At 33.3% G+C, this 17,591-nt stretch overlaps 1 protein-coding gene across 2 annotated transcripts in view; it reads left to right on the forward strand.

The window, feature by feature from the left end:
• LOC117122844 (protein FAM149A-like) overlaps positions 1-17,591 on the forward strand; it is a 31,837-nt gene that overhangs the window by 5,542 nt on the left and 8,704 nt on the right. The window contains exons 1-5 of one of the 2 annotated variants that reach the window (XM_033268596.1): positions 4,939-5,078; positions 7,066-7,306; positions 13,783-13,925; positions 16,586-16,726; positions 17,185-17,325. In XM_033268596.1, coding sequence (XP_033124487.1) covers positions 4,987-5,078; positions 7,066-7,306; positions 13,783-13,925; positions 16,586-16,726; positions 17,185-17,325 — 758 coding nt within the window. In that variant the 5' untranslated portion in view covers positions 4,939-4,986. Of the gene's footprint in view, positions 1-4,938; positions 5,079-7,065; positions 7,307-13,782; positions 13,926-16,585; positions 16,727-17,184; positions 17,326-17,591 lie in introns of those variants that run through there. The other variant, XM_033268595.1, reaches the window with a different exon arrangement.

Here is a 17,591-nt window from a genome sequence, read left to right on the forward strand (position 1 = left end):
TGGGTGGTTGTTTTCGCAACCATAACATTATCCTTTCCTATGCTATCGCAATGTTCAATCACAGTATTTGCTATGCCCTCCCACTCATTTTATTCCCACCCCTGCACTGTATGCTCAATGCTTAGTTGTGTTGGACAGTGTATACAATCAACAACTTAGCTATTTCATTGTAAATTAATTGAATGAAAATGTCAAAATTAATCAGAATAAAAGGTATAGATCTACAACTATTGATGCATTATATATAAGGTAGTCATAATCCATCGAAACAAACAAGTCTGATGCTAAGCTATGCTATCGCTGTAGAATTGATGTGTAAATTTCTCCTTAGTGGTTTTACATTAATGAGAGGCTGATGGTGTAATGTATCACCGCATTATCACTTTTATCGGCATTCAATACCCGAGGAGACTATCAGTACAGTATACTTTTTTAACACTATTGAATTTCATTGGACTCAACCTTGTAAATAACGTCCTCTTCATCGGCAATTTATACCATATCAAAAACATGTACACATCATTGATGCATGTTAAACATTGTGGTGCTTTATCATAAGAAAAGGCAAAAAAACAAACGCAAATATACATTTGAAAGGGGTGTTGAAATTGGAGGACGTTTGAAAGGATCACTTACTGTAGTTTATATCAGTATGGTTAAGTAAAGGCATTCTTTGGTTGTATCATGTTGAAATATTCATTCGTCTCTTGATGAAACCATGGTGAGCATACTATAGTAGTTTTGTTCACCAGTGCATTAAATTTAATCCATTAAGTTTAAGCTCATTTAAAATTGTATTTTTTTTTTTATATAGAATTTTCCCCCAACATTTAGTAACAACCACTCAATAGCTCACTAGAAGTGAAGTGGGCATAATTAATTTATGATCTGATTACGGTAGAAAGGGAAACTAAATTAAACACAAAAACACAACACCCTAAAATTCTTTAGGCAAAACTTTTTTTATACCTTATTTAGTGAACCCACCACCTATAATGGTGATTTTTAATAAAAAATATAATTTTATTTTGGCCAATTAGCGCACCAACCACCATGAAAAATTTTTTAGAAAAAATAAAATTTTTATTTTTATTATGCCCGCCTTTGCCTTGAAATCTTTAAAAACAAGATATGTATATTTCTGGCTAATTATATAAATTTGAAGCATAAAACTGCAGAAGGAGGTGTAATGAAACTAGCCAGAGAGAATGCTTGTCCTGCAAACAAAGTACTTGGAAAATTCTGCAGAATTGCAGACTTTTATTTATTTAGTCTTATAAAATTAACTTGATTTAAATGCTAGGTTTAAAAAATCAGTGAATAAATATCCTTGTAATATGCATTAATTAAAAGCTTATTCTTGAAATTGAATTAATTAAACTAATAAGAATTGTTATCAGTAAGCATGTCCATTCTTTTGTAGTATGGAAATCATCGATTCATAAAGTCATTTTGGTAGGCGTTGACGCCGCAAGTTTGTTTTGATCTCCATGGCAACATGTATCAAATCGGCCTTTAGTTGCTTATCTTAATTACCATTGAGTGAAATTGAAAACTTGTTTAGGTCAGCGGGGGAACTTCCATTGTGTTATTAATGATAATGAATTTGGATTTAGTTACTTATTATGTGTTTGTATTTATTTAGTATTAAAGTACTGTAGTAACAAAATTGGTAATTTTCAATTGTTTTTCAGTCTCTGGATTGCAACTACGCCCACTGAACATGACATACTGATGCATTTTGAACCCAAGTTTTACATTGTATATAATAATAACCACACATGTCTTTAAGCATAGGTTTCAAATGTAAATTGGTATTTTATGACCACCTTGCACAAATATCAGAAGTAAACATTACGATGATAATACTGCATATTAAAGCGCCTGTTGTTTTCTTCATTTGTTGACATTTGGACATTAAGTTTGTCTTCCAATATTGGAGTCTGACATTTGATAGTAATTTCATCAACAAACATTGAGAGTAGGATGTCAGCAGCTTAGTTCTCTTGTTTGTCTAGAGTCAACTGAAAGAAAGACCTGTGATAAGACGCAAATTGTCGTATTTCATTACGCTTTTAATTTGAGCAAATGAACTTTCAATTCAATATTTGAATTGCGTATTATAAACTCATATTTGTATGTAGTGAGTTTATACTAGTGAAGTTGTAGCAATATTTAACTTGTGTATATTTGTAGTAAATTTATAGGAGGCGGTTTGGCGCAATGGGAACGGTTTGGTTTCCCAACCTTGAGGTCGAGGTTTCAATCCGTCGCAGTGCATTTCGCTTGTGTCCTTGAGCAACTAGGCACTTTATCTGTTTTGCTTCTCTCCACCCAGGAGTATAAATAAGTGCCTGGTGGGGTTAGCCAGCTCCTGCGCTGATTACCAGCAGCAACACTTAAAGCATGTGGACCCAATGACCAGGGAAAGGAACTGCGCTTTATAACCATAAGAAAGAAACGCATTATAAATGCCCGTACCAGTACCATTACCAGAAAGTAGTAATATTTAAATTGTGTTGTATTGAGTTTACAATGAATATCTAGTTGAGATGCTTGCCTTCCATTACTAGGGTCATGGGCTCAAAACATGCAGCACAAGATTTTTTCTTATGGCTGCAAAATACATTACCAGAATTCTCAATTATTACGGAACTTCCATAGGCCTATTTTCTACGGAAATTTTACCTAATTACGGATGTATGGAAATACTACATAAATTTAGGCCTAAACCCATAAATAAATACTGTAGAATTGCAGAACAAATGACTTTTCCATCAGGATCTTTGGTTACGTTGTCCATAGACAACTCATACCTGTACTTGTCGGATTACTTATAAATTGTTGTGAGAACTAAACAAAAGTGGCCTGAAAATCTTCACCCTGTCCCATTTGTTTGAAATTCCACATCAAATTAATAATAATAATAATAATAATAATAATAATAATAATAATAAATTGAGAATTTATATAGCGCAAATTATAAAACAATTTTAAAATCAAATGCACTTTAGACCGAAAGTTATGAAGTTTCCTTAAAAAATAATGATTAAGCTTTGAAAGTGGATATTGTAGAAGATTGCTTAAGATGTACAGTAATGGTAGAGAGTTCCAGAGAGTAGTAGCTGCAAATGTGTAAAGATCTGTTGCCAATACTATAGTTTTGAAGTTGGTTCGTGGAATGGCATTAGTGAGAGGATTGAATTACAGACAATCGGGCCCAAAGAGGATCGGATCCAGGACGATCGGGCCCATTTTCAAAATAATTATAACTCCATGCTTATATCTTGCACTCTAGGCAAATTATTAGGTGGTACTACGGAAATTGTTCCTTTACTACGAAATCTGAAGACATAGTTTTACGGAAATGCATTTTACGAACTTGAGAAGTCTGCATTACCAATACTGTACCTAGGAATTTTTGTAGTTAATAGAATGTTAAATAGCAAATAACTGAATTACTTTGATCTAACTTATAAAAATTTGTAATAATTTGTAAATTTGTAATATTTTTTATAATAATATAATAACAATAATAATAATTCTTTATTGGTCCACATTCAATTGGAAATTAAAAATTTGTGCTGGGTCTCTGGTTGCGTCTCTGGTTACGGTAGCCACAGTGTAGCACCACCCATTTAACTACAAAATATAACAGACACATACAGATACAGTCCATATAACGTAGTTGTCACCACATAATGTAATACTGTAATATTACTGTCTTCTGTCATCAATACTTCTCATCTTCTTGTATTATTAATACAATAGTTTTTCTTCTTATCACTTTGTTACTAATTGATAACACAATTAGAACACACTCCTTGTCACCAACACCAGTAGTAGTAAGATACGTCTTCAATTTAATTCAGCCAACACAAATATACTTTAACTTCAAATTCTGAGTTTATTTCAGTTCTCAGCAATCCACATAACACATACAGGCAATTATGACGCCTAGGACGGAAGTAAGACAAACTTCAGTCTTAAAGAGCTGTACCAAACTTAAATAAATTCAAATTCCCCTCACCTATTTATGCAAAACAATCGTTGGTATGTGAACCAATCACAAACCGTCCTATATTCACATGATCTCATGAACCAATCATAATATTAATATGAGGGTTATTAGAGGAACCAAGCGATCAGACTCCCAATTAAAACCCAACACTGGGGTTTTTTTTTTCAATCATTATTTAATCTTTGTTTTTTTGTTTTTTTTTATTATTAATATGAATTTTTTCATGTTTCATATTTTGATTAAATATTATTAATTAAAATAATAATATTAACTGTAATAATTATTAAAGAAAATAATAGCTTGCATGCTTCCAATGTTTATTAATTTGTATTTATTTTATTTAATATTTTATTATTGGATTAATCACTATAAACTTAGTTTATTACTTTAAATTATGGAACCACTGCCAAGATAAGTATTGTTTTTCATCAGGTCTCATTATCATACAGTAACAATCAATTTATTGGTATCTTCAAAAATTAATGACTCAATGATTGATTGATTGATTGATTGATGAACTTTCTGGGAAACTAAGATGTCTGCGGCATTGCTTTGTATTTTTAGACGAGATGAATTCGGGAGAGGAAATAAAAAATGATCAAGAGATCATTATGTATAATTACAATCTTTGGTTATTCTGCCGTACAGTAGCGAAGGGAATATCATATATCAACCAATCAATAGAGCTGTTGTCCAATATTACTTGCCAAGATTTTAAGCAGCATTCTGTCCAATCAAATCTTCTTCCTCTCCTTGATTCTTATACTAGTAGTAGGAAGATTATTTTGATGACATTGCTAGGCAGGGCATTTTGTTTCATAGCCTGGCCTTATTGTTAGCACATGTCTTCAAGGTTCTTCTGCTATTCTTTTATTCTGCAATGTGAGGCCTAGGCCAGTCCGTAACTGGCTCTAGGCTATGTCAACTCACAGAAAAATGTTTAGTTATGGGACGATGATGCTGAGATGAGGATGAGTTTGGATATGTACATTCATTACATACCTTTGTCAAGAGTAGTGATTAGGAATAAGGATGCTACCTCACTGATAGTGGTTGGGTAGGATTTATACCTTTTATGTCTTTCTACTAGAGGTTATCATTTTTATGTTAATCTATTGTTGCAACTTGCAGTGATTTCTTTCCATTCCAGATTCTCAAAATTTCATTACCCAGATTTTACGGTAGTTGCAACTTTTTGTAACTCTGCCGCAGACATTTGCAAGTTGCGATAAGTCTGGCAGTTAAAAGTTGGGTTAATGAAAAGTCAGTAACACCTAAAAAGTTTACCATCACAATTGTCTCACATTTTGTAAGACAGTGTGAGTTACTCTGTGTGATCACTAGGAAATATCATTGTATTTTACTGTTTTTTAGAACAACAGAATTTTGAATTACGATGATTTTGAAACCTCATAATTACATTTTCAAACCGTGCATATAGACATTTCAAAAACTCGAACTTGTAGTTTTGAAATTTCCCTAAACGCAGTTTGGAAATTTCCGTATATTGGTTAAAAAATGTTTTTTATTTACTATTTTTCTATACATTGTGGTATTGTTTTCTCGCCAATTAACCAGCATAAGTGATACTGTGTTTATTTTTATATCAATCCATAAATTGGCAGTCTGTAAGTCATCGAAAACGAGACACTTAGCATATTGTCAAATATCTTACGGCTCAAAACAGCTTCAGAGCGGTGTTCTGGTACTTTACTCCCTGGCGCCTTTATAATTTAGCTATTAATTTCTAAAGACAGCTTTCGTTCTAGATATTTGTTTTGTATACATGTCTACAAATAAATGGTATCAAAGTGGCTATGTGCACAATTTGAATTACTACTCATAAGAGTGCTGCTTACAATTGTTCAAATTTACATAACCGCTATATTATTTTGATTAATGTCACTTCTCCAGCATATACAGTTGTCCATGACTTGATCATGCTTTATTTAATTAAACTGAGTCTGAATGTTGAAAATCATAAACTGTCAAATCTCAAAAAAAGGAATATAATTTAATTAATTATAAATATACATTCACATGCTTTAAAATCTTTCAAAGATCTAATTTAAATTTGCTCCTTGTACTTAATTCATTATAATTTTTATTTTCATTTAATTTTGTTTTGTATGAAATTATAAGTTTTTGTTATCTGGACCCCATTCCATTATAAGGCCCAATTAAAAAAATTATTAGTTTATCACCCTCGCATGCATGTCTTCTGTGGTATTAAAAAAAAAAAAAAAAAAATTGGGGAAAAAAAATCTTTTCCCTCCATTTATTTTTTTTTTTTTTTTTTGTTTCATTTTATTTTTAGTAAATAATCACTAGCAATTGTTTTTATTTTCTCAATCATGTTTTACTTTAAATATCAATGCACCAGCTAACAACCCAAGGGTGATAATTGGCTTTAACAAAATAAAAAATAAAAATATAGCCCCCCCTTCCTAACTACTTTTTCAGCTTAGATAATGTGATAAACTAATAATTTGTTTTTATATGGCCTAATAAGAAGCAGTTGTGACAAACCTATATTTGTGACTGATATTATTAGTGACTTTATAAACCATTTAGAATTTAATAAAAGTGAATTAAACTCAATGATAGTTTGTGAGAGATAAGTATAAATTATTGTTTGTTTAATATTTTGTTTATTTCAATTGACAATGAAGTTTATATATGCTGCTAATTGTTTAAAAAAAAAAAAGATGAATGAGTAAGAGTTACAGGAGAGTTCCTGGGGATCGGGGGACTTAGCTCCCAGTGGGGTATAAAAATAGCCGATGAAAAAGCATACAAAGTTGCCGGCTACCAGGCTACTAATGAAACCCCTGCGACATGCTATCAACTATTGATCTGCATAAATTTTATGTCTATGCTTGAAATGTTACTAATCTTTCAACCAACCAACAATAACAGCTTGGAGAGGCCTTTGTCCTACAGTGGGTCAATAATCGATAAAAGATATGAATTTGACTGAATACACGAGTTTAGGATAATTACCAAATGTACACTGATATAATTTTCTCTTTTTTTTTTTGCAGGAGGGGTATTTCTTCCAGGGCGGAAAACCACCCCCTACCGGAAAAGCCCAATGACACGCTTCCGATTCAGTACCTTCAGAACATGAAGGAGGCAATCTCAAACTATGTCACACCCTCATCTAGCGGCAGATCCTCTCCGACAATGACTGGTGAACTCATCAACACCAACCTCGATTCCTCCACTGGTTGGACGTCTGAGGTGTCCTCTGCAAGGAGCAGTCTCTTCTCTTGGGAATATGATGTAAGTCTCGTCTTTGAGCCCATTCACACTTACTATATTGGCCCAGGGCCACCTTAACTATGACAAACTCAAAATGACCATTCCATTCACAGTATTTTATGTCGGCTCAGGGGTCGCACTGCGACTATTCACACTTTCTTCTTTGCGCCAGATTTTTGCATGAAATGTTATAAGATGTCAAAATTTACCGCTATCAAGGTGACTTAGACGACCCAGGTTCGTTTTGCATTTGGATATGAAGATGAGTTGGCTCATTGCGATACCTGAACCGACTTTAAAGTCAGACCAAATTGAGGTCGCTTTGGGCCATTTTAATATTTATTGATTGTTCACGCTTGATAAAATGTGAGCCTGAGGCAGGCCTAAGTCTAACTATTTTAGTGTGATTGGGCTCATAGTCTATCCATCATCGCTAAAGCTCTGTACTATAAGTTAAGGATACGTCCCTTCATTATGCTCTGCAGTTTTGTCTGTGGCTTATTTCAGCTCGGTCGTTACCTGCCAGGCCCACACATTAAGTTTACATCTAATGCCTCTGCATTTATGTTTTTTTTATCTTTCGCATTTCCATACATCTCAACACCTACCTATAATACAGTACACAGACTTACAATTTTAAAACCATAAACCATTATCCTCAGTCAATCTTTGTTCATATGATTATTAAAAGTTTCTACGTTGGGGGCGTATGTAAGTATAGGACTGCCTGTGCTCTTCACGCTTGATCTTCTTTCATCATATAATAGATCATTGACGTCTACTGTATGTGTATGGTAATTACATTGCGATCTACTGTACGCTCATGAATATTCATACTTGATCATTGATTTTTTTGCAAAGATCGTTGAAATCGATCAATGTGTACAGTACAGTTTGTGTACAATGATATCTTGAAGGAGTGTGTGGAGGATTGTTTCCCCTTCCCAGAAAACCTAATTTTATCCTTTTTTTTTTACTTTTTAATTTCACTCCGTTTGTTTGTCAGTACAGTGTACCTTCCAATTTGAGACCCCTATAATTCCGAGACCCACCTTAAATTTTGAGATCCCTCTATTTTCAATCTAAATAACAATCTTCAATCTTTGGTTTAGCATTAACCCTCTAATTGGCAACCGAACCCTGAGAGACCACCCCAAATTTTCAGATCCCAAAGGTGGTCTTAAACTAGAGGGCAAACTATTCTCACAGGGTTGTAGTCTGTAGAAAACTCCTGAGGATGAGTGATAGACATTTTAAGGGTGAGTGGGGGATAACATTGGTAAACTCTAATAACTTAACAGTGAATTTTAAGGATGGGCAAGGGCATGCCTGAAAAATAATTTTTTGCGCATCCGCCCATGAAAGTTGTCTCGAAAATGCCTCCTGCACCAAATGTTATCTGTATACGATAAAGCCCAACAGCTTATTTTTTGGAATTTTTTCCCCAAAATTCCTCAGGGACATTCATGTTGCCTCCGGTGGTGCGGTTCGTGCACTTTTTCCAGCCCTGGGCAAGGGGCTTAATAAAGGTCGGTGGGGGTCAATGAAATTAGCTTTAGACTGGGTGGAAAACTTCAAGGTTGGGTTGCCCCCCTCCCCCACCCACTGTAACTACATCCCTGTACTCTTTTGATATGGTGAACAATATTGCAGACACCCCAGTTCATCTGCCTGTGCATTGAGTTTTCATACAAGGTTTATGGCCACAATACTCCTGAAAAATTATCGTGTCAAGAAGGATTATCAAATTATCATGAGAGAATTGATAACACTAACGAGCAATGTACATTAACGATAATGAGCTAAGACAGGATTCTATTGTTTGATGTTCGTGTTGTACTCTTCTCTTCTGTACAGTAATCAGCACATTAGTTGTGTCATCTTCATAAAGTAACATTAGAGTCTCCAGTCATTTTTTAGTCCTGATTGGTTTTGGCATTATTGCATACAATTACAACAAGACATCATTACTGTATAAAAGCTGATTTTCATTTCTAGTAGTTGTTATGACAAGTGGTTGTCATGGTTATGAGTAATGGATGAAATCATGCTCCTTATTGGTCCATTTTATTATTGTGCTTTAGATAATTGGTTTAGTGTTTCTTATGCTGTACTATGACGTGCAATCTTTTGGCAAAACCTCTAGTCATAGAATAAAATTTGATGGTAATATAATAGGTTGATTATTTTTTTACTTAACCTATGACCTTGATACTTAGAAACCATATTAATCTTATGTTCAGGCCCAATAAAAAAAAGTTATTAGTTGATCACCTTTACATGCAAGTCTTCTGTGGTACTGGAAAAAAAAATGTGTTTTTTTTTTTAACAGTCCTGTCATTTCTGTGTAAATCAGGTATGGTGTTACCTGAATAACAACTTGATATGAAAAAGCTAATGGACAAAAAGAAAACGGCCTCCTTAGGGGTGAATTTATCCTGAAATTGGGATGGCCTCCTGCCCTCCGGCGAGCAAGCAAAGTCTTCCGGAATCTAATCGATCTCCCCCATATTAATGCTATTTGCATGTTTTTACTACTACCATTTTTCTTCTCTAAACAATAAAAGTATGATCTGTGTTTTTTCATGCATATGCAAAAGCATAGTGTAATTCAACTATTAAAAATTACAAATTTTGGTAGTAACTATAAACAACCAGTAAAAGTCACAAAGATAAGTATGGTATATAAATTAAAATCTTAAAACCTAACCATAGATTATAGTACTTAAATCATAAAAATGTACATAAATCTGTCGTATCCCCTTGCTCTATACTACATTGCTACAAATGAGTTTCTATATTTAGAGAACATCTGGTGCTTGAAACGCACAGACAGATATCTCATTTTTTGAAATTTATTTTAAATGTAATAAGGGATGAATTTCTTCAAGTAACAATACATTTTATAAAGTTTTAGTAGAGCAAATTTTTTCATACCTATCATCAATTTTTTTTGTTCAAACTTGAGGCTGAAATTACTTTAAAGAATAAGAACAAAGTAAGAGGCTGAGGTAAAATACCAAATGAGGTTTTTATTTATTTTTTATTTTTTTAAAGGAAAATCAACAAATCTTATCTGTACCTTTATGAGAAGCTAGTGTGACTACGTAATAATACCCTCTATAAATTAATACAGTACAGTAATATACTGCCGTCAAATAATATTTTTTCTATATTTGAAAAGTATAACAATAAGAATAAATTAAGAATATTTTGAGTCTGAAAACAGCAAAACAAATAAGAACACTAAGCCTGGGCAAAATTTTACTGGTTCTTATAAAAAGAAAAGTTTAATGAAGAAGCTTGGACTCTTGTCAAATTGAAATTATATTTTTAATACACATGGTAATAATGAAAAAAAATTTGATGTAGTCATTGACTGTGTAACAAACACACAAAATATATAGGATCAATCAGCAGGAGAAACCCAACGTCCTATAGTTTGTACACTTAACCAATTATGAGTGATCAGTATGCGTGTACAATAGCAGCATTGATGCACTATGCAGGTTCCGTGCTGGGCAGGTGCCGGTATGAAACCAGACTTTGGGGCATACATGGTTATTAATTGGTTTCCCATGTGATTTGTCTACCGTCATTAGCTCAATGTTCTTTAACGTAAGAAACTGATTAACAAGCTGTATATTGCCACATTAGTACTCACGGACAGATGCTAACGAGCGTCGAAGTGGGATTCAATATTATGCATGTCTGTTATAATAATCCTCATCTACGCATCTTCTGTATGGGTGAACCTGGTACCAATTTGGAATAATGCACCCACTATGGTTTGAAGTCATTGGGATGCCCAGCTATGATTTGCCTCGAGTGGCAGATCTAGGAATTCAAATAAGAAGGAACCCAGAAAGGGGCTTTCACAGATGGAGGGCCCACCTTAGCCCAACTATGGTTGGGATGAGGTAAGAAAAATTATGATATCGACAAAAATGGCCATTTTTGTCGATTTTGAAATAATATAATTTGGGAGTATATTAAGCACATCTGAATTACCTGTTAAAATTTCAGGTCTCAACAATTAGTCATTTTGGAGATAGCACCACTTATCTTTAAGCACAGAACTTAAAATCTAGTGATTATAAAACAACGTACCTGCAAGATTACGGGGCAGAACAACGTATCTACAATGTAGATAATTTCTTTTGCCTCGGAATGGTATTCAAAAATGTTTTGAGTTGATGGATTTTGGCAAGGCAAAATCAACTGGTTAATGGTGTTTTCATTCTTAACAGTGGTGTACGTATGAACAAGCTAGAATGCATGTAATTGCCCCAAACATGATACTGTAGATTCCAAAAATATGTTGCACTTTCAACAATACCGAGTGACAAGTTTCCAATGTATCTTTGAATATCGCTAATAACTTTGCAATAAACAAACGGTTGTAATTAGAATTTTAAATATAATCACAATGTCTGATATACAATCCTGCAGAATGGTACGACAAAAGGGTATGACAATTTGTTGCCAAGTTGCAAACATGCAAACTTTTAAGTTAGATGTTCATCCCTCAATGCATCTGCTGAAACTTTTGTATGCCTACCCAGTTCCCAGTTATTATTATTATTATTCCCAAGTCTGAATGATTACCCGGATGATTTATCTGGGAATGCCCACTTATGGTTTGTTGTCATGGGGACAAATGCCTTGAGAATGCCTGATAATAATTTGTTTCCATGGAGTTGAATGCCGTGAAAATGCCTAGCTTTGATTCAATTCCATCGGAATGGATACCACAATGATGTGTTTTGCCCAGTTTTGTGAATGCCTGTACAATACAGCTCACAATATAATGAACATTGATTGTTAATAATACTTTAATAAATGATCCATTTTAATTCGGTATTTAAGCCGGGCAGCCATCGCACCCAATGGTCGTCGTCGTCAGACGCAATTCTATGAGAAACGTAGCCCGACGACGCGTGCATAACAGATCGTTTTTAATGACGATCTATTCAAACTGCTACCGACAATCAGCAGACGATGTCTAATGCATAGAGAGAGTGGCATTGGATTTGTCGTGCAACCCATATGAACGTCGCAGTGAGCGCACAGCTTTACTGTACAAAAAATTCAACCCCACAAAGGCTGCGATTAAATGGAGCCAGCATAGACTGCTGGCAAACAATTGTGTATAAAATTTTTAACAAACAGATCTTTAAATTGGGTACAGTATGTCATTGAAAACTTGTACTGCAACTCTATTTGATTGCAGATTGTCACTCTGCAAAGTAGTAGACATGTGAAAAACAGCATTTATATCCCCAAGTCATTAGTAACAAAATCTTAGCGAAATCTCAGTATTATTTACTGTCCCAGGATTAAATCGAATGTTATTAGAGAAAGGAAGCTCCAAAAATAGTTACAAACATGAAATTCAAGAGCTCTATTTAATGAGGTCGTAGACTTGTCAACATCTGCTGTCAGGGTAGTTGACCAGGTTCAATAAACATCTCTGAAGATGATTGACATCTGAGGAATTCAACACCATATTTGGTGATGTACAGGTAGACATCACCTTCTGATAGTGTTGTAGTACTGTTTATTGCAATAACATGCTTTTGATGTTGATGTATGCGAGTTTGACATCGGAATGATGATAAAACTGTAATAAACCTGTCACACTCTACTTGTACTACTAGTCACATTACTGCACCTTGACTTTAGTTTTTGACATATTTTCTTTCAAAGTTTTATTCACACTATATTACGTTTTATTTGACAATAACTTATAATATTTATAATAATATAATGACATTGTGCATTGGAAAATGTCGCATAATACTTCGTCGCTCACATCACGAACTAACACAATTAAAGTAGATTCATGAAATCAGAGTAGCGCGTCAAAAGGAGCGTGTATTGGTTGTCAAGCAATTTTGTATTCTTTACCACACAAAAACTTGTTAACAACAACAGCGCGTATTTTGACGCGCTTTCTTGATTTCACGAACTAACACAATCTACTTTGATTTTGTTAGTTCGTGATGTGAGCGACGACTTGTCGACATACCTGTAATCTTTGTCATCACCTTGATCATTGTTTTATTATCATCAACATTTTATTTATCATTGTCATTACATTCATATGTACTGTACTGTAAGTACTGTAAATGCTTGATGTCATCATCATCACTTCATCATCATTACCTTCGTCATCGTCAACACCATCATCATTGTCATCAATGTCATCATCTTCATCTATCATCATCACATTGACACCAAAATTAATTCAAAAAGTATCAACTATAAACTTTTGTATCTGTTCCACAAATCTCAGATGAAGTAAAAATATAACCATTTCTAATGATGCCTGCTGATTTATGTTCACTGAAGAGCTTCAGAATTCCCTTGGTTTTACTGACTTCATCTCTACCTAGCGCCATATAATTTGAGATACCAGTCCAATGGTCAATAACAGTAGATGCCTGTAGCCATAGCATCTTTTAGCATTTTTCTCTTAATCTTCCCTGCTTTAGGAGTTTGACAAGCAAGCGGCCAAAACAGTGCGGATACTGTTCGATGAGATAGACAGGCTGTTGTACGAGGGTCAGAAAAGTCAGAGTACGACACAACTTCACACAGAATGTCAACAGTGGAACTTAAGATTTCCACATCTACGGTAAGCTAGTCAATCAGACATAGTTCGGTTATTAAAAATGAAAGTTTTTTTTTCCTTTTATTTAATTATTAAAAACATTTATATAGGACAGGACTCAAAACAAGATGTTTTAGCTTTTTTACAATTGTGGCATAGACAAGCCAAACCAGTCACTCGTCGCAAACCATGTTACAGAGATAATGGCATAAACATGCTGGAATGTCAATTTTTAAAATCTATTTTATTCCAATAAATTAACCTTTATATATCATGCTATGTTGTTATTTTCCCCATTTTCAATGTTAAAACAACAATTTTTAATGATCTGTCTGAGAAATGCCTGAAATCGCAAACTTCAAAGGTTGATTTCTCAATACAGTATTGTTCTTTACACAGCTGCATGTTATAAATTCATAATGAAACTCCTATAACTTCATAATGAAATGTCAGATTTAAATGATACTTTTACCATTTTATAGCTCTCATTTTAATGTTTAACCCTGTAGTACAGTAATAACTAAAAATCTTTTTTGGTTTCGTTTGTCTTTGGCTTGTCTTTGCCACAATTATTGTAATTGTCCTATAATAAAGACTAAAATAATCTGTCTCTGGTAAATTATCTGTAAAGCTCATTATTGCTAGGTTTTTTTTTTTATTTTGTGATGTGGAAAGGGTAACTTAAAGTTTTGATTACTGAAATCTAACACATTATTTATTATACCTTTGACATGGTGTTTTCACTTCTGTAAATAAAGCTTTAATTAGAATATTAAAAGATTTTTTTTTTCTCAAATTAACCACACACAGTTAAAAGCATCTTTGAAACATGAATCTGAATGTTGTCATACAAGCTTTTAGCTGTTATTCAATGTTCACATGTCATTAATGTCTTGAGTGTATTGGTTGATATGATAAATGTACTCATATTAGCTAAGCATTCTAAATACCATCTCATTCCCGAAACATTTGAAATGATTACATACCAAACCGTAAACAATTGATCTTGTGTCATTGGTTGCCTAAAGGAATGCTTAATGCCACACTTGATATTGTTATTGCCTGGCTATCGAATGCTGATTTAGATTTTTTTAATTCTTTGCAAAGTTTGCCAATAACTTGAAATAATAAATAATCTTTAAAGTGTAATACATTTCACAATTTTAACAAAATATCTTCTTTCTTTCTTTCTTTCTTTTTTTTTTTTTGGGTGGAAGTGTTTCTAGGTTTTGAGGCAATAGGCCTATATTGACTAATTCAACCATTCATTCTTTATTTTAGCCAAACATACGATTACAGTCAGGGGTGGATCCAATTGGGAATTACATGCCCCTCTCAATCTCCATCCTCTATTGCCGCTACATTTTTCAAGAAATCAAATAGAATAAAAATAACTGCCTGTTATTTCTCTATAGTAGTACAGTTTACATTAATGATTTTCTGTGTAGACTCAAATCAAATCAGATTATTTCCATAAATATGGAATTAATTATTTAATATTTATTAAATTAGTTTTGTACAAGGATTGATTATTCAACAATAAAGGAATGACATGTGATTTAATTTATTTAAGTAGAATTTGACTAAATAATTGATTGATTGTAAATTATTATTTATTGATCAAACAAGTGAGAATAATATCATTTGCTGTAAATATAGCAAATCATTATTGAAATTTGTTAAGTTTATTAAGTGCCTGAGTGATTAATTAATTAAGAAGTTTAAATTTTGGTGATCAATCAATGTTGAAGCATTCGTTATTGTGTCTACTATTTTATCATTAACTAATGTACAGTTGATATAAAATATATTAAAGTTACCTTTCAGAGTTTAAATATTTTCCTTTATATAGTAAAATTTTTCTTTTACTTATTATATAAATAAGATAAGAGGGTGAGCATGTGTCGATGCAATCATGTCATCTGCTGATAAGATAACTTTTATTGTCCAATAATAATAATAATTTATTATGTAGGCTTTTATAGCATGCTATACAACTAAGTCTCTGAGCACATTTCCACATTATTACCCCAGCCATTGGAACGATGCCTAAGGGGAAAATTCCATAGTTTCCTTCGTAAAATATCAGCGCATTTTTGCAACTCGAACCTCCTCGGGTACCCACTGGGTGGACAGAAGCAATGTAGATATAGTGCCTTGTTCAAGGATGCAAGCAAAATGCACATTGGAAATTTGTTTTCTCATTTGCAATATTATAAGATAAGAGATAAGATAAACTTTATTGTCCAAATAAAAATGGAAATTCAAGTTCCATTTGGCGTAAAAAGCACTACTCAATTCACAATAAGTTACATTAAGTTACACATTGCATTAAAAATAGATACATGCGTATCCATGCATGTGCGCAGCACATGTATACATACATATACATACACACACATATGTATATATGTATACATACATATATACACACATATATACACACACATACACATGAAATTGTATTATCAAAAAGGAATAATAATGGGATAATAATGAGACCTACATCATTTAGATATGCTAGTTTTATATGAAACACATAATATTAACATAAAAACACAGTTGTTACTAGCTTAGCACAAAACAGTATTATTAGTATCATATCAAAGGTCCCAATTGTATGAGATTAAAAAATATATTTATGAACTACATGTACTACTGTCTTATCTCACTTTCTTTTGTAGGGTGTTAGGTAAACAACTTACACCGCCTTTAGACGATGGATTTGAGATCATCCCCGCAGATGCCCCTCGACCGGCAACTGGTAGCATACTGCTCGATGTTGTGGACAATGAGGGTGACATTGGTGGAAGTGACATTGAGGAGTATGTTCAATTGTATTTCATGTTATCAATCAATTGAAAAATAAATGAGAATATTGTAGTAAGGTTATTTAATATCAGACAGGTATAATACAGGTGAATTCAAGGCAGAGAAAAAAATTAAGATCATGTACACTGCTTTAAATATTCAACTTAAACACTTTTTTTTTTTTTAAACAAAATGCACAGAGAGGGTTTTAAATATAGGCAACATGGTTCTTCTAGCCAATGCTAGCACAATATTTTTTGGCGCACTTGGTGGAATGGACACCTCCACGCGTTGTGGTTAGCCCCTTAATATTTTGATAATACCTATTATGCTGCAAAAGTAATAAACGGTAGCTTCCATCACATTTTTCATTGCAGAGCCTATTTAACATTATCTCTGCCCTGTGTCTTTATTGCAGTTATCTCTTCTATACTGTTCTATATATAATTTTATGTCTATATGATATTTCTAGGTTACTAGTAACTGGCCAGAAGATAGAGCCAATAAGTATTAGTCCTGAACTCAGAGGAACCTACTTACCACACCTAGAAGAGGAAATATTTGAATCCGATGGTCTGGTGGAAGAGTACCTTGCCTATGACTGCAGGGCAGGGTACGTATCATTCACAATGAATAGTTGAGCTGGCTGGTTTTATGGTGAAAGTGCCCAACTTATAATCCCAATGTGTAGGATTCCAACTTGGGCTATTCCAAGATTGTTTTCATGAAAAGTTATTATTATAATTTTGTTTATAAGCAGTACAATAAAAAAATTTTTTTTAATAATTTGGATAAATAGGTGATAACTACCGTACTTATATACTTTATGCACATGTTATGAATGTATTTTTTATATATTATTAAGTATTGTATTATAAG

Source organism: Anneissia japonica, unplaced genomic scaffold, assembly GCF_011630105.1.
Source record: "Anneissia japonica isolate Jap-2015-1 unplaced genomic scaffold, ASM1163010v1 scaffold287711_len853857_cov187, whole genome shotgun sequence".
Lineage (NCBI taxonomy): Eukaryota > Metazoa > Echinodermata > Crinoidea > Comatulida > Comatulidae > Anneissia > Anneissia japonica.